This window comes from Macaca fascicularis, chromosome 16, assembly GCF_037993035.2.
Source record: "Macaca fascicularis isolate 582-1 chromosome 16, T2T-MFA8v1.1".
Classification (NCBI taxonomy): Eukaryota; Metazoa; Chordata; class Mammalia; order Primates; family Cercopithecidae; genus Macaca; species Macaca fascicularis.
In genome coordinates this window covers 34,613,087-34,635,415 of record NC_088390.1, presented here as the reverse complement: position 1 = coordinate 34,635,415, position 22,329 = coordinate 34,613,087, and the positions used below count along the sequence as shown (strand labels likewise).

The following is a 22,329-nucleotide window of genomic DNA, read 5'->3' as shown; positions in this document are numbered from 1 at the left end:
TAAACTTCAATAAATTCAACTATATGCTTATATAAGAAACTATATTACTGTAGCCTAAAATTATAAAAATTATGTTTTGTGTGTTTTTACTATATGCTGTACATGACTATTATGCTTTCCTGCAGCGATACTATATCAAATGGCATACTCAAAATCATGTGTACTGTACTTTGTGAGCAGTTTAAGGGATTTTCAGGAGTTTTAGACCATATTCTATTTTTGCCTTACATACTGACTTTGGAATCTAACCCCATATAGTGTGTGACTCCACTGTATGTAATAGAGCACCATATTGAGTATAACCAAGAACCATATGTATGTAATGTGTTGAGGTGTAGACAGTGAGTGCTATGGTTTATGATAATAATGATATTAATAATTTAATAAGTATAATTTGCCAGGCCTCATGTCAGTTGCTTTACATGTACTGCCTGTTCTATTCTTACAACAGCCTCATAAGGTGGATATCATACTATTTTAAAGCCAAAAAAGTAGAAACTCTAAGAAGTCAAGTAACTTTCCCTTAGGTCAGGCAGCAAGAAAGAGGCTGGGATTCAGACCCAGGTGTGTCTGGCTGCCGAGTCCACGTTCTTTGCATTGCCAGGTGGGTCTTGGGTTTCAGGGAAGGCTTCATAAAGAAGGTGGGAGTTGAGATGGGCCTGGAGAGATGCAGAGGGTCAGCCAAGGTAGAGTCACATTCATAAGGAATGGCTCTGGTGGTGACAAGGGCAGGCAAATGAGGGAGAGCCAGGCTGGCTGGGAAGAGGGAGAAGAGACTAGAAAAGTAAAAGTAAAGTCTGAGGAGGGGCCAGATTATAGCTTCTGACTGTCCTTGGAGGCAAGCTGAGGGGGTTGGGGTGGCCTGGCTGGCTATGGGAGTGCCCACATGACCTCTGGAGCCATCAGTTAGACTCATCGAAGAAACAGACCGTGCCCTGAGATTGCACCATGCTTTGGGCAGCAGAGGGACTAGCTGTGGTTGCACGTGAAGCTGAGTGGAGGAGTGGAGACAGGCACACTGACAGGCGAGTGACAGCTGATGGCCTAATGAGGTCGGGGACAAAAGAATTAAAAAGCAGACATATGGCCACAAAGGGTGCCTGGCCTTCCTAATATAGGCATATGCAAGGCTTCAGCATGGTGGTGCCTAAGAGGGGCTGGTGCCCTTGGAGAGAGGCTGGGGCATTGGTGGGGCAGAAGCCAGGCTTCTATAGCCAGGCCAGGAAGTCAGGAGTCGCCATGGTGGAGATGGCGTGCCCTTCAGTACAGGATGGAGCAGAAATGGATTGGGTTCAAGAAGGAAAGCTCAAAGTTTGAGATCTTTGAGATGAATTAGAGGTGTTGTACTTAAGGAAACAGGGTATATATGTTGGTTATTTTTAGGATTATAAATAGTATAGAACTTAGAAAATGACTTAAATCTTTTATCCCTTAAAAAGGGTAGGCTCCAGTTACCTGGAAATTTTGCTTACAATGCCTCATTTTTTCCCCCGCTTATGATCATAGGTAGATAATAATAGTTAAAATGTATTAAGGCCAAATATGGTGTCTCACGCCTATAATCCCAGCACTTTGGGAGGCCGAGGCAGGTTGATTGCTTGAGCGCAGGAGTCTGAGACCAGCCTGGGCAACACAGGGAGGCCCCATCTGTACAAAAAATATATATATAAAACTTACATGGTGGTGCATGCCTGTGATCCCAGCTACTAGGAAGGCTGAGGTGGGAGGATGGGCTGAGCCCAGGAGATGGAGATTTCAGGGAGCCAAGATAGTGCCGCTGCACTCCAGCCTGGGCCAAAGAGCAAGACCCTGTTTTTTTATTTTGTTTTGTTTTGTTTTAAGTATTGAAAATGAATGTGCTGGGCGCTGTTCTCAGAGCTATGTATGTACTAATTCTTTTAACCCATGTATTAACCCCTCGTGGTAGGTGCTGTTATTTTCCCATTTTATAAATAAAGAAATAGAAGCACAGAGGCTGGGCATGGTGACTCACACCTGTAATCCCAGCACTTTGGGAGGCCGAGGCTGGCGGATCACTTGCTGTCAGGAGTTCAAGGTCAGCCTGGCCAAAATGGTGAAACCCCGTCTCCACTAAAAATACAAAAATTAGCTGGGTGTGGTGGCGCATGCCTGTAATCCCAGCTACACAGGAGCCTGAGGCACAAGAATCGCTTGAACCTGGGAGGCGGAGGTTGCAGTAAGCCAGATGGAGCCACTGTGCTCCAGCCGACAGAGTGAGTGAGACTCTATTTCAAAAAATAAAATACAAATGAAAAGAAGTTGAAACACAGAGAGGTCAAGTTGTGTAGTTTACTACGTGGAAGAGCCAAGATTAAACCGGGCCATGTGGCCCTGGAGGTCACACTCCTAACCATGGTATGCTGTGAATCATTCCTTTCAAGCCGTGCCTCTCAGACTTTAATGTGCCTCAGCATCACCTGGAAGCCTAGTTAAAACACAGATGCTGCACCCCATATCCAGAGTTCTTGGTTCAGCAGGTCTGGGTCAGGTTCCTGGAATTTGCATTTCCAACAAGTCCCCAGGGGATGCCCACACTGCTGGCCTGAGAACTTGGAGAACCAAAGCCCTTTCACATACATTATGTACCAGTCTCAGACTGGTTGGGTAAGTCAGTACAGGTGTAATCCTCATTTTACAGATAAGGGAAATTTAAGTCACCTGTCTGTGTTCACGCAGCTAAGTCATTCATTCATTCACTCATTCATTTAACAAATGGAAATTTCTGTGCTAGGCCTTATGCTGGCCTTAGAGTCTTGCAGTTCTCAGCCTTGGCTGCATGTAAGAATCACCTGGGGAGCTTTTATCCATAAAAAATCCCAGTGCCCGGCCGGGCGCAGTGGTTCACGCCTGTAATCCCAGCACTTTGGGAGGCTGAGGCAGGAGGATCACGAGGTCAGGAGATTGAGACCATCCTGGCTAACACGGTGAAACCTCGTCTCTACTAAAAATACAAAAAATTAGCCGGGCGAGGTGGCGGGCGCCTGTAGTCCCAGCTACTCAGGAGGCTGAGGCAGGAGAATGGCGTGAACCCGAGAGGCGGAGCTTGTGGTGAGCCGAGATCGCGCCACTGCACTCCAGCCTGGGCGACAGAGCAAGACTCAGTCTCAAAAAAAAAAAAAAAATCCCAATGCCCAGGCTCCCCCTCCCAGACCAATTATGTCAGAAACTGAGAGGGAAAGGGTGGGCTCCAGGCATCGGTATTTTTTTCAAGTTCCCCAGTGGATTTCAGTGAGCAGCTGAGGCTGGCACCATTGTTCTAAGTAGCCACTGGAGATGGGAAGACCTGCGACACTGCATGTGCTTCAGAAGGGCCAGATGCTTCCCCTGGGGAGACATCCCATTCCCTAGAGAGCAGGACACAAGCACAGCACCATGTCCTAAGAGTCTGTATATGTGACTATATGACAGTGAGACTTGGACAGTGCATGGCAGGTAGGAGGCAGAGCTGGGTTTCCGTCCTCTCTGGCAGTGCTTACCAATCTTTTCATGGAGAAAGTCAGACAATTTATAGAACCAATGGCCCTTAGAGCTGGCCAGGGGCAAGAATCATGGGGTGTATGCCAGACTGGTTAGGAGGTGATTCTGTACCAGGGCTTCCTAGCACCACCCCCACCTTTTTTTTTTTTTTTTTTTTCCCTGAAGAGGAAGAGGGAAGCAATGACTGTTTCCTTTTTTCTGCAGAGCTGACAGCTTCTGAGACTTGCACTCCCTGTCTTTTGGCCCCTTCCCATTCTGTTCTCCAGCTCCCATTTCAGCCTCTCAGCGGGTCCCTAGTCCTGGTCTAAGCATCCCATGGTGCTAACTGGAGAACCAGGCCAGGATTTCTCTTCACAAGAAACACTGGCTTTTCACAGGCAGCCGTCGCTCATTGGCCAGACACCCATGACTTCCTCTGTCTGCAGGGCTGAGGCCCACCCCACCCTCCTCTCTGCCTGTGCAGTCCCTGGCATGTGTGGAGGGGAGAGGGATGTAAACGTAGAGAGTACTATTGATTCTCTGCATGTCCCCTGTGTACTGACGGCAGTGGGGCAGTAAGTGGGCCTGCCCGTGTGGGTCTCTGCTCTTGCCAGACCTTACAGGACTGTGTGCGGCTGCTGTTTGGGCACAGTGTGCAGGGGGCCCCGTGTGTTGTCTTGGATGTGACGTTAGTGGCTGTCTTGGCCTCTGCCGCAGTAATTAGATGGCTAGGGTAGGCCTATGATTTGGGTGTTCTCAAGAACACTGGGTTGATTGAATGTTTGTGCATGCTGGTGTGTGTGTATACGTGTACATGTATGTGAGTGCGCATGTGCTTGTCTCAAGTTTGGCCTGTGGGGCCGGGGGCTGCAGGTCTCAAATTCCTCTGCTATTTTTAGGAGCCATATCAGCCCAGCTGTCCCGGAGCTGGGGTGTGTGTCCATAGACAAGTCTCACCCTCCCTGTCCTTGCCCTAACCCCCCAACACTGCCTGCCGCCCACCCCAATGGCTTTACCCTAAGAGCCTTCTCCTTCCCTTCCACACACACTGCTGTATCACCGTCTCCCTCCTGGCATACCTGATACCCGCAGTCCTCCGGGCTACTGGCTCCAACCGGGGCTGGGCAGCTCTGGACGGGAGGGGCTGGGGAGAGGGCGGGAACTGGGCGGGGCCAGAGCCTGTGCTATTTTGAGCTGCTAACAGAGCCAGAGCAGCATCAGAGCGGAGTCTCCTTGCTCTGGGCTGCTCCGGGCCAGGCCATGCGGGTGAGTGTCCCTCTGACCCCCTACCCTGGAAATGTCCCAGGCTCCTCATGCTATTTCCTCATTTAGGAAAGGAGGGACCTTTTTGTGATTTCCCCAGATGTGGCTGAAGTAGGTGGGGAGAGGGGTGGGGCCGCCTTGGGGCTCCTCTCGGAGCTTCTTGGTAAGAAGGGAGTTACCCAGCCCCGGAAGCCTCAAAAACCCCTCCGTGGCTAGGAGCAGGGCATCCTGGGCCTGACTCATGACTTCAGGAGTTTTGGAGGGGCACTGTCTTCTGAATCTCAGTTTCCTGAGGTTGCATCCGCCCCCAAGGCTGTGACATGCCTTCCCCACCAACCGTTAGTGCTTTTTTGGCCTTCCTTCCTTAGAATGCTATTTTCTTCCAAAGCCCCAGCCTCCCCAGCACCCAAGGTCTTCGGTAGTCTTGTCTCTGCATTGTTGGTGGTATAGCCCTCTCCTCTCTTCCTCCTTGAGAGGGGATGGTCCTTGGAGTTGTCAAGGAGCACCCGTTCTCAATGTCCCCAAAAGTAGTCTTAGCATGGCCACCTCCATTTCTGTGCATAGGACACTTGCAAGGGGCACAGATGGTGTGTCGGGGATTCTCTGACTGGCCCTAAGTCTCTTTTTTAGTAGAGATTACTCCAGATAAGTAAGTTCCTTAAAAAAGAAAGTGAGGAGAGGCATAGTTGCTCCCAGTCCTTTCCGTTCCTCTGACTCTACCCCTCCCAGCCACCAAGGGTAAGGTTTTCAGTCGTGTCAGCAGTTGGCAGAGTATGTGGGCTGGCCTGGTGCGGAGGTGCATCAGGAGCCTAAGATGTGCCCGTGAGCACTTGTATCTCTTTCTGCTCAGGACTGCCCTGCCTCAGCCCCCAAACTGGCACCAGGGCTGAGTTGTGTGGGCAGTATGCCCGGGGGTGGGGGAGAGGTCAGAGAGACCTCCTCACCCTGAGAGATGGGTGCTTCCTGGTCTATGTTACTCTCCCCCAGCCACCCCCGGGCCACTAGCACCAGGTCACAGATTGAGGGCCATGCACAGTGATATCCAAGCAGACAGCAAAGTGCCCTGCAGAGGGGCAGTGAGCATCCCCAGGGAAGGGAGGCCTCCAGCAGGTCCAGTTGTTGGAGGAGGAAACCAAGACCCTTCTGCAACTGCAGTTGCGGCAGGAAGCCATTCTAGTGCACCTGCTTCCTCTGGGCTGGCCTGCAGTGAGGCGGGTGCCCGCCTGCTTTCTGTTCCGCCCTGGGGCTGGGGAGGGCTCTGGCTGGAGGCTGCACTGCAAGGGCCAGGTTGTCCCTGCCAAGCTCGTCTCCCCCTCCTCCTCTGTCTGGTAGCATGGCCTTCAGTTCATTCCCTAGAGAGCTTCCCTTCCTCTCAAGCAGTTCCATGTAAAGCATATTCAGGTCGGTGGGTGGAGGGGCGGGTCATCATTGGGAATCCCTGCTTTCCTCCCAAGCTGCTGTTCTGGCAGCTGATGTAGAAGGACAACAGTGCAGGTGAGCCAGGGGAGATGGAGGGTAGGGCGTGCCTCCATCCCTTAAAATGAGCAGTGGAGGTCTCTCGCAGGAGACCTGAGTGTGAATCCCAGATCTGCCACTTGCTGCTGTGAGGCTTTGGGTGAGTCACCTGACCTTCTGAGCCTCCTTTTGCTCATTTGTAAAGTAGCAATCACACAGTCACACTAGTATCTATTTCAGAGGGATGTTGTGAGGATCAAATGAGATGATTCATGTGAAGGATTCAGCACAGTGCCTGACACATACCAAATGCTCAATAACGATTAACCGTTTTTTACTATTATGCTAGTATTTCTTCCCTTCTCCTTTGTTCCTCCCACCCCCCGTCACCCCCAATCCCTAGATAAGTTGGTGCTAGGTTGGGACTGGGAGGAAGAAGTCTCCTGGGAGCTGCCCTCTGTGCCTCCGAATGGGAAAGAGGGAGGAGAGGAGAATGCCCTGCCTTTTGGTCCTCAGAAGGAGAAACCTTGGGTGTGTGAGTGCTGGCAGAAGCGGCGAGGTGGGGAAGTGACCTCGGCCACGTCTCGGCTTCCTCTGGGCACTCTCTTGAGGGTTACCTGCTGCTTTCAGGGGCTTGCAGTGTGCAGATGTCTGGCGTGGATGCTTGGGCCTCAAAGCATTTGTCCAGGCTGGGCATTCCAGGCCTGAGGGACTGCCTGAGGCATGGCATTATTCTCCTAGAAGCATTTGTGCCCCCATTCCCTCCTGTGAGGGGCCCAGAAAGTGCATGTTAAGGGCGAGTGGGCTCTGCTGGCACGGTGGAGGGTAAACCCCAGCTGCTCCCAGAGCGTCAGAAGCCTGCTGGGGCTGAGGCTTGACAGTCCCTCAGCACATTTCTTGGATCTCTCCTCTTTGAGAACAAATGCTTCTAGCTATTATCTGTTTTTCTTTTTCTTTTTTATTGACTATTTAGCCATCTTCACAATAAAAATAAGGAGTAACAAATACATAACAAAATAAATACCAAGTGTTCCTATTGTGTCTAATTCACACAGTTTATAAGATTATTATGATCACTCTTTGTATACTATTTGAGTTCCAGTTTTTTTTTTTTTTTTTTTTTTTTTTTTTTTTTTTTTTTTTTGAGACGGAGTCTCGCTCTGTCGCCCAGGCTGGAGTGCAGTGGCCAGATCTCAGCTCACTGCAAGCTCCGTCTCCCGGGTTCCCGCCATTCTCCGGCCTCAGCCTCCCGAGTAGCTGGGACCACAGGCGCCGCCACCTCGCCCGGCTAATTTTTTGTGTTTTTAGTAGAGACAGGGTTTCGCCGTGTTAGCCAGGATGGTCTCGATCTCCTGACCTTGTGATACGCCCGTCTCGGCCTCCCAAAGTGCTGGGATTACAGGCTTGAGGAGTTCCAGTTTTTTTGATTGGTGTTATTTTATGTGGAGCTTTCCATATGGTTACGTTGTCCACACATTTGTCAGTTTAAATGGCAATATAACAACGGGTTGTACCTAACCATTTCCTAATTCTAGGCATTTGGGCACTTTCCAATTTGGAGCTGTTATGTAGAGTGCATCTATAAAAATCTTTGCATTTTTTTCTTTCTCTTTATTTCTTTAAGTCTGCTCATTGGACATACATTCCTGAAGATGGAATGACTAGGCCAGAGGATGATGCATTTTGTGGCTGTTGTTCCACAAAGAGCTACTAAGCAATTTCAGCGTCCTCACCCTCCCCACAAACCCAGGCACTGAGTTGACTATGTATCTATTGTGAGCAGGTTTAGAGATTATACCTCCCTTGTTTGTACCATGTCCCTGGGAATCAGAATAGGCAAGTGTTGTTCTCCATAGATTACATTTGGGGAAGAGATTAGATGGGAATAAGAGGTTTGTGCAAAGAACCCCTGTCCCAGCACTCTCGTGCAGCTAACATTTCTTAGGCACCTACAGTATGATGAGTAAGATGGGTAAGTTCTGCTCAGGGGTGAATCACAGTCCAGGGATGACAAAGACACACCAACAGCTCCCCAAGATCCACTCTGGTTGTGGCTCCCAGCTCTGCCACTTAATAGTTGCAGGGCTCTCGGCAACTCACCTTCTTTATTTCCTTACCTAGAAAGTGGGTTGTTGTGAGGATTCAATGAGGAGACCTGTATGAAGTGCCTTCCCCTGTGCCTGGCTCATAGTAAGTGTTCAGTGAGTGTGGGTTTCTCTTGCTGTCCCTCAAAAGTACCACAGAGGGAGGAGGTGGGTGAGCTGCAGAGTGGCAGAATCATGGTGGGGTCTCCCTTTTTGCAAGTCCAAAAACTTGATTTGGAAAGTTGCACACTAGTAAAACACACTATCAATCCATGCTTTGGCGTGACCGGGTCTTCTGAATCTCCACGCTGATGAAGTTTATCAACCAGATTTGGCTACCAAGGCTGACACCTGTCTAACATACCAGAAAATGTGGGCACTAAGGAAGCAGCACAGGCTTTGGAGGCAGACCAATGTGGGTTCAAGTCTGGGTTCCCCCACTTAACTAACTTCGTGACTTAATCTCTTTCTGGATCTTCTCCCTCATCGATAAAATTGGAATAATAATAATTCCCGTATCACCAGTCCTCAGATTGTTGTAAGATTTACATTAGAAAATAAATGTTAAATACCTTGTATAGGGCCCATCTCATTGTAGGTGCTCCATATTCAGTAATGTTGCTAGAAATGGCTGAAATCTCTAGAGAGAGAACAAGTCAAGGAAGAGAGGCCTTAGATCTAAATACCCTTGCTCCGGAGAGCCATTTGTTCCCAACTCAGATGCTGCCACCATCTTTGGGGCCTGAGTTCCTTACCCGTTCTGTCTTGGATAAGAGTAACTTGATCTTTTTTTTATTTTTTATTTTTGTGGGTACATGATAGGTTTATATACTTGTGGGATACATTTTATATATATATATTTTTTTTTTTTTTTTTCTTTTTTTGTTTTGAGATGGGGTCTCACTCTGTCACCCAGGCTGGAGCATGCAGTATTGCAATCTCTGCTCACTGCAACCTCTGCCTCCCTCTGAGATCCTCCCACCTCAGCCTCCCCAGTAGCTGGGACCACAGGCACGCACCACCATGCCCAGTTAATTTTTTGTGTTTTTGGTAGAGACAAGGTTTCACCGTGTTGCCCAGGCTGGTCTCAAACTCCTGAGCTCAAGCAGTCCACCCACCTCAGCCTCCCAAAGTGTTGGGATTACAGGCGTGAGCCACCGTGCCCGGCCCATGAGATGTTTTGATATGGGCATGCATTGAGAAACAAGCACATCATGGACAGTGGGGTTTCCACCCCCTCAAGCATTTATCCTTTGGGTTATAAATAATCCAGTTCCAGGATAACTTGCTCTTGATCCTAAACAAATTCAGTGATAAGGAAGACAGGAAAACTGTCTAGGCAATTCTGCATAAAAGCCACAGAATTTCCTCTGGGGAGAGCCCCACATCTGTGTTCAGAGTGATGCTCATAGGAACAGCTGATGCAGAGGAACAGGCCTGGGTGGAAATGGCCCGGTGTCCTTATAGCCTAGGCCAGATGGGACCTGTATGAACAAGTAGGAAAACTTGAACAAGAGACCAAAGATCAAATGAGTTAAAATTACAGCAACAGACAAACTTAAAGTCTTTAGCACATTAACTGAATAATAAAACAGAAGTCAATAAAGCAAAATAAAAATAATTGAAAACAAGACATTTCCTAATTTTTAACTATTCATTTATGATAAGCGGTTTTAAGAATGAACCAGTTCTTGGCCGGGCGCAGTGGCTCACTTCTGTAATCCCAGCACTTTGGGAGGCCGAGGTGGGCGGATCACGAGGTCAGGAGATCGAGACCATCCTGGCTCACACGGTGAAACCCTGTCTCCACTAAAAAAAAAAAAAAAATTAGCCAGGCATGGTGGTGGGCACCTGTAGTCCCAGCTACTCGGGAGGCTGAGACAGGAGAATGGCGTGAACCCAGGAGGCAGAGGTTGCAGTGAGGCGAGATTGCGCCACTGTACTCCAGCCTGGGTGATAGAACGAGACTCTGTCTCAATTAAAAAAAAAAAAAGAACCAGTTCTTAAACTCCACTGAATTGCACTGATTCTTTGGATGAAGCCTGTGCCTGGACTGAGGCAAATTCTGATTTGATTTTTCAAGAGGCCCAGCTCGGGTTTCTAATCCATAGATGGACAGTTTTGCAGTTCTCCAGGCCTCTTGCCCCAGGTAATGCGTGTTACAGCTGGAAGGCAAAGTTGCTGGAGTCCTGAGGTAGCTTCCTCAATTCCTCTCCTAGGTCACAGGCCCACAATTTTGGTTTACTGTATTAAGGGGTTGAGTGCCAGCTGGGCATGGTGGCTCATACCTGTAATCCCAGCACTTTGGGAGGCTGAGGTGGGTGGATCATCTGAGGTCGGGAGTTCAAGACCAGCCTGACCAACATGGAGAAACCCCATCTCTACTGAAAATACAGAAATTAGCCAGGTGTGGTAGTGGGTACCTGTAATCCCAGCTACTCGGGAGGCTGAGGCCGGAGAATCGCTTGAGTCCGGGAGGCGGAGGTTGCAGTGAGCCAAGATCGTGCCATTATACTCCCGCCTGGGCAACAAGAGCGAAATTTTTTTTTTTTTTTTTTGAGACGGAGTCTCGCTCTGTCGCCCAGGCTGGAGTGCAGTGGCGCGATCTCGGCTCACTGCAAGCTCCGCCTCCCGGGTTCACGCCATTCTCCTGCCTCAGCCTCCCGAGTAGCTGGGACTACAGGCGCCCACAACCGCGCCCAGCTAATTTTTTTTTGTATTTTTAGTAGAGACGGAGTTTCACCGTGGTCTCGATCTCCTGACCTTGTGATCCGCCCGCCTCGGCCTCCCAAAGTGCTGGGATTACAGGCGTGAGCCACCGCGCCCAGCCAACAAGAGCGAAATTTTGTCTCAATAAATAAATAAATAGAATTTGAGTGCCTCTCCCCACATAGACTCCTAAGGTGCCAGACATGGAGAGGCTTTGAGCCATTATCTAGACTAGCCCCTAATTCTACAGAGAGGCCCAGAGAGGCAAAGTGGCTTATTCAAAGCACACAGCTTCTGGCCAGGCGCAGCGCTCACGCCTGTATAGATCCCAGCACTTTAGGACGCCGAGGCGGGCTGATCACCCGAGGTCAAGAGTTTGAGACTAGTCTGGCCAGCATGGTGAACCCCCATCTCTACTAAAAATACAAAAATTAGCTGGGCATGGTGGTGCATGCCTGTAATCTCAGCTGCCGGGGAGGCTGAGGCAGGAGAATCGCTTGAACCCGGGAGGCAGAGGCTGCAGTGAGCCGAGATGGCACCATCGCACTTCAGCCTGGGCTACAGAGTGAGACTGCGTCTCAAAAAATAAAAAAATAAAAATAAAACAAAGCACACAGCTTCCAAGGGTAGGGAGTGCTATGTTCTGTGCCTACTTTCCTTCATTTTCCTTTAATCTTTTATTCCTTACTCCAATGCCCTTTTGAGTTTTGTAATCCTTCCTCCTCCACTCCATTCCTCCTTTCCCCTTGTTGCCCACAGCGTTTGTCCTGGCAGGTTCTGGCTTTTAGGAAGACTCTGAGACACCGCGAGACCCTGCCCCCAATTTCTTCTCTGGCTCAGGGTACAGGTTACCTTCAGCGTCATGGCCTTTTCATCAAGGTTCGCCTTCTGGGAGCAAAAGGAAAGTTAGATTTTAAAATCTTTATGTTTTTCCTGTGTGCTTAGCATGTTGTGTCTGCAGGCAGGAGACTGGCTTGTGGGAGAGGGAGCTTTGGAAGCTAGAGATGGACTGGGGCACGTGTGTATAATTGGGGGTGGCAGGGAGAATGACGGGGAGGGGCTGGTGAACTCCCTATTCTGGCTGGATGGGCTCCTGTGCCGAGTCATGCTCCTCCCCTAAGCCCCATCTCTGGTAAGGTGAGCTGCCCTTTGTCCTGCTGGTGTCCCGCTGGGTTAACCCCTCCACACCCTTCCCACCATCCTGCTGCCTTGACTCACCCCTGGAACGTGGGCTGCTGTGGAGGGACCACTGGAACTGGGTCTCCCTGAGCCTGGGGACTGCAGTGGGTAGGAGGACAAGGGGCTGAGGGTGAGAAGTCAGGCCAGTTGGCCACCTGGGTCCAGAGGGTGATTCAGGCCGCAGACTTGGGACTGCCTGTGTGTGTGCCTTTATGTGTGTGCATAGTCCCCAGCTGGGCAGTGACCTACAACAGCCAGAGCCCTTCTGGTGGGGGAGGGAGCAGTGAGTCAGCCTGATGCTAAATCCAGAGCTGAGCTCAGAGCTGGGCCCAGTGTTTCAGACACTTGGGGGGCACCCAGTGTTTTCCCCAATGCCACACCTTGGGCCAGACATTTGGGGTCCCAAATTTGAGCCACTGGAGGGAGGACAGATTTGGAGCTGGTGAAGAACACAGAGTGGACTTGGAATCTGGGCCACCCCGGAACCCAAGTTAACAGCACTGCATGCAGTAATGAATGTATCTGTGTGATTTGCAAACACTTGTCCTCCCACTAACCTGTGTGCCCCGGAACTACTGCATGGTGTGATCCCTGGGGCAGCAAGGGGGAGAGTGATGGCTTGGTGGGGGGCAGCAGGCACAGACCTAGACCCTGCCACTCTTCCTCACTCTGTCCCCCATTCCCTGCCTTCCCTTTCTCTGCTCCGATTCCATTTCTTAAAGAAGTAGGCTCCACTCAGGTGAATATTTGTCATTTTCCCCCATCCTTGGCATTGTGAGCTAACTATGAAGCTTGAGCCTGTTGCAGATAGCTCTGTGGACAAGATGCAGCTTTAAAACTGCAGCGGCTATCACGCCAGCCAGTGCCTCTGGCACTGCTAATTTGAGCTCAAAATTAGCCATAGACCCTGGTTAAAATTGGAGAGTTCCCCCAAGTGGATCATGTAAATGATTCTGGATGTTTCTAAGGATTTTTTCCCTTAGGAATCAAGGACTTCTTGCCATGCTCCTACCCACATTGTGCTGGGAAGGAGAGGCACGCTGAGGAGGAGGTAGGGTTGGTAACAGGCCTGTCTTTTTCCTGTAGTCCTAGGTGACTCAGGAAAGAGGAGAAATTAAATCCACTAGGACTGCCTGAGCTTTTGGAGGGAGAGATACGGGTGAGGGGAAAGGAGAAGGCTCTTTTAAACTTGAGGCCTGGGTCTGTTCTGAGCCAGTTTCTGAACTGAAAGAACCTTCAGAGCTTCCGCATCATCTGCCCCTTTTCCAGATGTGTGATGGTATCTGCTGTTTCCACGACTCCACTCCTCCCCTCTGACTCAGGCCAGCCAGCTCCTGGGCTCCAGCACAAACCCCTGGCCACAGTGTCCAGAGCTTAGGCATCTTTCCTTCCTCCATACCCCGCCCCTAGCTTCAGGGTTCCCTCCCTTGGCTGCATGGTTGGCAGTTTTGTGAGTCTGAGGTTAAGAAAATATCTGGCCTCCTGAATCTCCGCCTCTGCCCAACTCCCTGCCTCCAGCAAGAGCTCAGCTGAGCTTGGGGAATTGTGCAGGATCAAGAAGCAAGTCAGAGCCAGCCCGATAGGGGCCAACCTTCACTCTACTCTAAAAGCTGCTGGCCCACAGGTACCCACACTGGGTTACTTTTACCTCCTCTGTCACTAGATCAGGGGCTTTTTGTTCAAACCACTTCTTGCCTGAGCTGGGGATGACTCTTGTAGTTTGGATGAGTTACATTAGCTGGATCTTCCTATCTGCCACGTAACCAAAGCCACGATGGCGCTGTGGGTGGACCTCTTTAGCCCCCAAAGTGGGCAAAGTGGCTGGTCGCTGAGGGCAAGGGTACTTGGCTTTTGCCCCCACAGACTCTTCATTCTTGAAGTCATCACTGAATAGTCCTGATTCTAGGATAGGATAACTCTTGCCCAGGTCCCCTAGCCCTGGTATTCCTAAAGACTCAGGAGCTCCACCTCTAAGGGAGAGGGAGGCCCCTTGAATGTTCTCTCCCTGTGCTTTTAGTGCTGGGTCTCCCAGCCTTGACCTGCCAGTGACTTCTTCATCTGCTCCCTCAGGTTAAAGAGGAGGACAAAACTCTGCCAAAGCCTGGCTCTCCTGGCAAGGAGGAAGGGGCTGTAAGTGTATCCCTGAGTTCTCCGAGACGTGCATGCGTGCGTGTGCGTGCGTGTGTGCGTGTGTGTGTGCACGCGCGTGTGTGTGTGCATGTGTGTGTTTGCCCCTGCACCCACTAGCCCTGGACTAGCCTGTGAGACAGCTCCATGGAGTAGGTGGAGATTGCAGGGGGCCCCTTCCTGTGTGGCTCAGCTGGAGAGAACTCTAGTAAAGGGGAAGAAAGTATGGTGTGTGTGATGCCAGCCTCGGGTGTGTGAAGGAGATAGCCAGGGTGCTTTGGGGACCTCCCCTAACCTCCTCCCTAATCCCCTTAAGTTGCCTCCCTTTGCTTCTGGTGTCCTGAACCCTTTGGGCCTGGAGAGGCTTGGGTGGGCAAACACTTAGGTTAGGGAGCGTCAAATGAGAGCTCAGCTGTTGGGATTCTTCAGCCTGCTCTGGGTGGCACAAGGCAAGGGCGTAGAGGGACTTCACTGCAGTCGCTGCTGTCTCTTCCAAGACCCTGTCAGCTGCTTGGTGCAGGTGACCTGGAGGCAGGCTCCAGCTACCCACTGCCTCCAGCCCCAGTGCATTGGGATAGAGACCCTGAATAAACCTGGACTCTCCTAAGGCAAGAGAGGAGAATCGGTTTCTGAATAGCCAAGTCCAGAGATGTGTAGTTAGGAGAGGGCAGCTGGTGGCACAAGGGGCAGGAGTGCCCAGGGCTCTGGGGCAGAGCTGGATCACAACACAGATCCTTACTTCATTACCCCAGATGGTGCCTGTCCTAGCTCCCCGTACTTCCTTGGTCAATTTGATTAGCCAGGCACTGTGGCTTCCACCTGATCTGCAAACAGTCCTGGAAAGCCAGACTGTGATTTGAAAGGGATGTGGGTGTGTGAGGGAGAGGCCTCAGAGTTGCCCAGAATTTATTTATTTTTTTTTGCAAAAACTACATGTAAAGTGCTTGGAAGAGTGCCATGGCCCATAGTAAGTACTGTGTAAGTCTTACTATCATCATCATTGTCATCATCATTATCATCATTTTCTTTTTTTTTTTTTTTTTTGAGACAGGGTCTTATTCTGTCACCCAGGCTGGAATGCAGTGGTGCCATCTCAGCTCACTGCAACCTCTGCCTCCCAGGCTCAAGCTATCCTCCCACCTCAGCCTCCTGAGTAGTGTAGCTGGGACTATAGGCGCACACCATCAAGCCTGGATAATTTTTGTATTTTTTGTAGAAACAGTTTCACCATGTTGCCCAGGCTGGTGTTGAACTCCTGAGCTCAAGCAATCTCCCTGCCTTGGCCTCCAAAAGTGCTAGGATTACAGGCGTGAGCCACCACACCTGGCCCATCGTCATCATCTTAATGATGGAAGGGGGATGGGAGAAAAGCCAGAAGAGGGAGGGGAGGAGTGTAGGATCCAGTGGCTAGGGCCACTGGCCAACTCTGCAGTGCCCTGGCATGCCATTGATCACTCTTGGCCTAAGAGGTTGAGGAAGAGGCACCTTCAAGCCCTTACTCTCTCTATCCCTTCAGCAGAGCCAACCTGTAACCAGGGCCTAGATTAAGGCCCTTGGCTCAGCTCTGCGCAAAAGGTGGAGCAACTTCTCCTTGTGGCATCCAGAGGCAGCAGCTCCCAGGTGTGCCTACTATGAGCATCTTCTTGCATCCAAGCAAGCATGGGCAGGTGGGCCTTCACAGAGCCCAGTGCCCATATGTGTTCTAGAACCAAGATCATTGTTTTGGGCAGCAAGGACTCAAGCACAGCTCAGCTGGTGACAGAGCTCTGCCTGTCCAACAAGGAGATCCCTAGTTGCCCTTACTCCCCCCAGGCAGTGGGGCTGGCTTTATGGGAAACTGTCCTGCTGTTAGCCAGCCTGGCCTTCCAGTGGCAGTCCCTTGGGACCCAGACAGTTAGCACCAGTGTGTGGGGGAAGGGTGGGCACACCAGCTAGAGTATACCAGTCCACTCCAGGGCAGAATGGAGCTGAGGCTGCTTGAGTGCTTAACCCTTTGTGGGCTATACACACACTCTGGGAGCTAGGGGGTCTCCAAACCCTTGAAAGGTTTGCAGGAGGAAAACTGCAAAGAGACTGCAGAAAGCAGGCTAAAGTGGAAGCTTCCTGGGCCCATGCTGGGCTCCGCAGCACTTGAGAATATAGTTGAAGGGCAGACAGTGGCCACAGACGAGGGATACTGCGAGGAGGAGGCTTGGCATGTCTTGGGGCCAGGAAGAGCTCCCTGATCATTTTTCCCTTCAGGATGGGCAGGCTTTTGGTCTGACTGCCCAGCAAACAGGTGATGGAAGGACCAAGGACCACAAAGGCAGGAAGCCCTGGAGTTAGGCCTGGGATTGGTGGTGGGAATGGAGGTGGTACTTGGCTGTTTAACCTCTCCATGCTCCATCTCTGCTGCGTCTGAGCTGTGAGGCAGTGGGCTCGCCTAGATTGGGACTTGGTTGCTGCCCTAACACAAAGCCAGTAACCCCAGAGCGCCTCACAGGCCTCTGGGCACTGTGTGCCGGCATCTCACAGGTCCATGCTGAGCCTGGGGATGGGCAGCAGGTGACAGCAGTACCTGATCGTGCTTTGTGGGAAAGAAGCCAGACTCTTAGCTGCAATTGTCCTATCTGGAAGATGGAAAGTGGGCTTCTTGGGGTAGCCTCTTGGATCCATGTGTTGCTTTGGATGAATGGGAGATCTGTTCCAGGGCATGAGGTCACACCTTCTTACTCCCTCTGCATGGGATGGGCAGGGCTGCAGGGGGTGATGCTAACGTCTACCTGTGTTTGTATGACTATAGCTAGAGGGCAGCTCGAAGGAAGGCAGCGGCCCATCTAGGAGTCCTCAGCCTCCCACCAGCCCGATACCCCCAGAGACTTCCCAGAAAGCCAAGAGCCCTGCACCCACACTCGCCATGAATGGCCTGGGAGCTGCCACAGCAGAAGGCCCAAGCGAAGAGGTCCAGGGCCTGTCCCGGAAGCGGGTGGCAAATGCAGTGAGGAAGGTGGTGAGTAAGGTGCTGCCCAGCGAGGAGCTTGGAAATGCCAAGGAGCCCCCAGGCAGAGGAGTCAAGTCCCCTGAGCACCCGACTCGAAGCAAGAGGGGAGAAAAGGCAGCTTCTAGTTCCAAGCCGCCACCCCCTCCCCCGCCTCCCCCTGCTCTGCCTAAGCCTGAAGCGAAGAAGGAGGCAGCCAAGGATGAGCTCTCCCTGGGCCTGCGGAGCCTGATGTCTCGGGGCAGGGGCAAGGAGCACAAGGCCCGCGGCAAGCAGTCTCCTGGGAAGGGGGAGAAGCCCTCCAGCCAGGAGCCAGGCTCCCCAGACTGGGTGGACTCCCCAGAGAAAGCAGGATCCCCAGCCAAGCCTGAAACCCCAAAGAAGCAGCGCTCCCCAGCCCCACGGGAGGAGCTGGCGGCCCCAGGCTCCGCTGGCCTGAAGTCAGACCTCACTGGAGAGCAGCAGTCCAAGTCACCAGTCCCTGGTGTGAAGCAGGAGGTACAAGAGTGTGTCACTAACCACTCCTGCCCCTCACCACCCTCGCTCAAGGGCCAGACACCCTCACAGCCGGCTGTCCCAAGCCACCTCAATGAACCCCGCATGACCGAGAGGCTGGGCCTAGGGTCATGTGCTGACAGCAGGGGCTGCATGGCTTTCCCTAACCCAATGCGGACCCCGCAGTTGCCTGGGCTCTGGCCCGGCGGCTGGGATGGAAACTGCTAACCAGCATGCTGCTGGCCTTGCCATGGGAGTCAGGGCCTGGTCCCCAGCTACACGGCGCCAGCTTGAGGCCCCAGACCCAAAGCGGAGGATCAGAGTCTCAGCAGATCGTTCCGGGCGGAAAGATGTTTTCTCAAGTCTGGGGTCTGGGCTTGCATTCCCAGCCACTCATCCCCTGGGACCTCAGCAAAGTCCCATCTCAGGCTTCCCCTGTTGAGTGGGGTTAATACAGGTCCAAAATTTCTTCTCTGATACCCTGGGTGTGGAAGTATTTTGGAAATTAGTAATCTTTGTATTTTAGTGCCATACAGGATGCATAATGAGCAACAACGCATAACAAACATTAATATTTCCCAAGCAAAATCTATGAATATTCACACTACAGGGGCACAGAGGATAAACTGCCAGGTTTTGCCGCCAAAATAGTTAAGAAAAATGTTTTCTTTCGGGGGCTTTTGGGATTTTGGAATTGCAAATAAGGGATAATAAGGGTTTTAAGTAACCAGAAGATTAGAAATGATACAGATAATGCTCCAAGCTGGTCCCTGGCATGGTGGGTGCTCCATAAATGGTAGCATTGATAGTGGTGCTAGTAACAGTTGTTATTGGTGCGCTCACTGCCGTCACTGCCTCCTTTAGGCCTGGCCAGCATGACCCTCTGGCAGCAGGACTCGAGGAGCCCTGAGCTTGGATGGCGGATGGGTATAGTGGGCCCCTTGGGGTATAGGACAATCCTGTCTTCCCAGAAAGTGTTCTCTGGGTGGGGGCAGGAGGCTGAGAAGCAGGAGGGAAGGTCAGTCCAGCCTCTTTCCCTTGGAAAGTGTTGCCTTCTTGGCTGGCCTCTGAGTTGGGGACAGTTCTCTTCAAGTTTCCCTTTTGTGGACCCTGCTGAGGCCTCCCAGGGTGTGGGGGAGGGGCATCAAGTTTTGCCACTACTTCCCTGTGCTCTTGCAGGCTCCTCCTGGCTGGAAGGAGAGGAGTCTGGAGGGTGTGGGGGAACAGCCTGAGAGGCCTTGAGGCCCCTCCCTGACTGCTAACTCCTGGGACCTGAGGAGCCTTGTTGCTCCCCGTTCTTCATGGGCTTTGCAGCACTTAGAGAAAAGCCAGCCGCTGCTTTTCCCACCCACCTGGCCCAGTCTGTGAATCGGGGAAGTGCCTGTTCCTGCTCACAGGGAGGAGCTGGCATGGGCATTTTGGGCAGGGTATGGGCAGAACTGTCAGTCACTCTGGAGAGCCTGTAAGCAGGTGGGGAGTGTTGTGGTCCTGTTCCCGGGCGGCTGCCCTCCCCTCGGATTCCCTGTCCCTCCTCCTCTCACAAGGGAGGAGTTGGGAGCTGAGACATGCCCTGACCTGGAGTTTAGCCACCTGTCACCTGGGCCTGGGACAGGGTCCAGAGGGCAAGTGGGATAATAGGGCCATTTGGTGCTCAAGATAGGCAGGTGGGAAGAAATAACCCCAGAACTCCCAGGCAACTGTTCTTTTTTTCTAATCTGATAGTTTAAAAACTCAGATTGCCGCGGGGCTTGCTCCCTGACCTTGCTCCCCTTCCCTGGTGGGTCCCAGTGGCTTCCTGGGCTGGGAGCTCTGCATGCTGTGGCCTCGCCGTTTCTGGGCTGGGACTAATAGTGGTTTAACCTTTAGGCAGGAGCTGCCAAGGTCCAGCTGACCCCCGTGGAAGAGGCCCACCAGCGGCTGGAGAGGATCTTCACAGCTTCTGTAATGCCCCACTTGTGTGTGGGTCCCAGTCCCTGGCCACCCTCTTCCTGAGGCTGGCGGCAGGACCCTGTGTGTGTCTGTAGGCGCGCTGACCATGAAGGTGGCTCCGTGGCAGCCTGTGGGCCCTCATGTCGGGCTCTCGAAGAAATGAGAGAAGTGCTCTGGGGAGAGTGGTTCCTCCAGAGAGCCCAAAGCGCTGTGCATGTGGGAGGGCACCTCTCCTCGCTCAGGGCCCAGTCCCTTTCTCTGGCCACATTGTCCTACCTCTAGGACATGTGTTGGTGGCAGGGCCTGGCGGGTGGTAAGGAAGGGTGCTGTCACTATTTTTGGTGTCCTGGCTCTCCGGACCCAGGTGGGGCCTGTTAACTCCTTGCCCATTTCTAACAGGTAACATCCAAGTTCTGGTTGACTCGCCTTCCTCCCCAGAAAGGCTTTGCAGGGCTTTAAGTAACCAGAGAGGTCAAGGCTGGCCACAGGGTTTGCCCACGGTACCTTGGCTCTTGGGCAGCTGTCAAGTGGTCCCCAGGTTGGATCTAGATGGGGTCGGTGTGCCTGGCTGGCAGAGGTGGGAGTGCTGTAGGGTGTGTCGGGGTTGAGGAAGAGATTCTAGACTGGAAGCTGCTGGGAGCTGTGTTCTATGAGAGGTGCAGGGCGACAGCTCTGAACGCAGCCCTTGACCTGGGGAGTGGCACCCTTGGGCTGTGTTAGAAGGCAAGGAACAGCTCTGTGCTGGTGGCCACAGGGGAGCTAGGCTGAGAAATGCTCTGGAGATAAGGCAGGAGGCTGGCAGGGGGCCCAGGCCTTGGGTGTAGTGAGGTGGCCTGGCCTGGTAGACACACAGAAGAGGAAGCCTGATTCAGAACAGACTGGATGGTCAGCCCAGGAGAGACTGTGGCCAGAGGCAGAGTGGCAGACTCCTGCCCAGGCCACTGGGAATGACTTAGAGGAGCATGTCCTCTGAGAGGCCTCATGGTCACTAGTGTCTCTTCACCTTCCTGGCCTATCCTTGACTGGGTGTACTTCACCTGCTCAGGCCAGGTCCTGGCACCAAACCCCCACCTTCACCCCGAGCCTTGGACAACCAGGGCGTGCCGGCCCACTTGACTCAGGAGTGCTTGCTAAAGGGGACGTGCCAGTGGTCTGCTTGTCTTCACCCTTCTTCTCTCTCTCTCCTTTGCTTGCTGTCGGTAGCTGGACTCTGAGGCCGCCTCTCGTGCCCACAGCCAGGTAGGGTGCTCTCCCCCCACTCAGGAGTCCTCCGCTCCCTCCGGTGACCACCCAGCGCCCCCGGCCTGCACCTGGGCTGGCGTCTGTGCTCGGGCCTCCTGCTGGAGTGTAAGGCCTCTTTCTCCTCCAGGCTCCCACCCTGTGTCTGGGAGGACCCCAGCGGGAGGTAGTGCCAGGAGCTTGAGATGGTGCAGCTCTGTGTCAGGCCCCTGGGGAGCATCTAGACCGAGTGTCGCCCTTCAAGTCAGGCCCATGTGGCATGTGGTTCTCAGCCACTGGAGCCCAAGGGGGATCTGGTTGAGTTCTAGGTGTTTCAACTCTGCTCTCTCTGGAGAGAGAAAGCTGAAAAGGCGGAATCCCTGCCGTCTTCCCAGCCCATGCCTGAACATGAGACATTCTCTGTCTCCACCTCCTGGCCAATGTGAGAAACCCATTTTCAGATACACTTTAAAGGAGTTAGTTACAGGCTATGATGTCACCTTCTTCATCAGTCCCCAAATACCTGGTGCCTATTCAACACAAAGGTCTCCCCTGTCTTATGTGATTTGGAAAAAAAAAAAAAAATTACAACATTGTAATGATTTTTATAAAGTTATAGTTCTTCAAATATAAAGAACTAGCCTTTTTAATGTCCTCACTTAACACACCAAAATGTTGCCAGCCACATGGTGATCCTCCTATTCAAAGAGTTATTTCATGGGTCCATGAAACCCAGAGATCTGGGAGCCACTGGTGCAGCCCAGCCCTCCTATTCCAATCTGGGGAAGGGCCATCCAGCACTGGAGGGATCTGCTAAAGCCAGAAGCCAACCTGGGAGGAGAGCACACATCTCCTTTTCTTTCAACTCCAAGAAATGTAACAAAGAACATACTTCTTATGTTTCCTTATCGTTTCCTGATTTCTCACTCAGGGGGTCAGGACCCAGGCAGTGTCCACGCCTGGGCCTCAGGTTTCAGGCTGATTGTGCCTCACAGCTGGGACCTGGGCTAACCCAAGGGTGGGTCCATGCTACTGGGGTGCCCATCCCCCACCTGGGGCACAGGATGACCTTGCTGTCATTTCACCCACACACAAGAGGAGCCCGTTGGGCCCTGGGTCCTTCATCTGTTTCCCCAGGTCCCCCAGACACCGTTTCTTCCCAGTTCAAATGTCCTTCTTAGAGGGTGCCAGATTTGACAGCCCACACCCTGTCAGTACCTATGAATGCTTATTTCTGAGTTGGTGACCTCCTGAGGCCTCTGGGGGCTCCCAGCCCCTTTACACCACTCCCGTGTCCATCTGTATAATGTGTAAGCCTCTCCCTGTGTTTGACCGAGCAGGGCTGCCCCTACCCCATATCTCTGGCCGCACTGCCTCGTGCCTTTGTGTGGCATTAGCACGTCCACTAGGTCTGTG

At 52.2% G+C, this 22,329-nt stretch overlaps 1 protein-coding gene across 20 annotated transcripts in view; it reads left to right on the top strand.

Annotated features, from left to right (window-relative positions):
• MYO18A (myosin XVIIIA) overlaps positions 1–22,329 on the top strand; it is a 106,646-nt gene that overhangs the window by 35,434 nt on the left and 48,883 nt on the right. For 3 of the 20 annotated variants that reach the window (XM_074018905.1, XM_045375192.3, XM_065531142.2), the window contains exon 3: positions 20,899–20,934. The exons of 6 other annotated variants lie outside the window; for them this stretch is intronic. In XM_074018905.1, coding sequence (XP_073875006.1) covers positions 20,899–20,934 — 36 coding nt within the window. Of the gene's footprint in view, positions 1–4,679; positions 4,744–14,237; positions 14,298–17,076; positions 17,770–19,632; positions 19,726–20,898; positions 21,043–22,329 lie in introns of those variants that run through there. 11 more of the 20 variants (XM_074018904.1, XM_065531138.2, XM_074018910.1 and 8 more) reach the window with 9 other exon arrangements.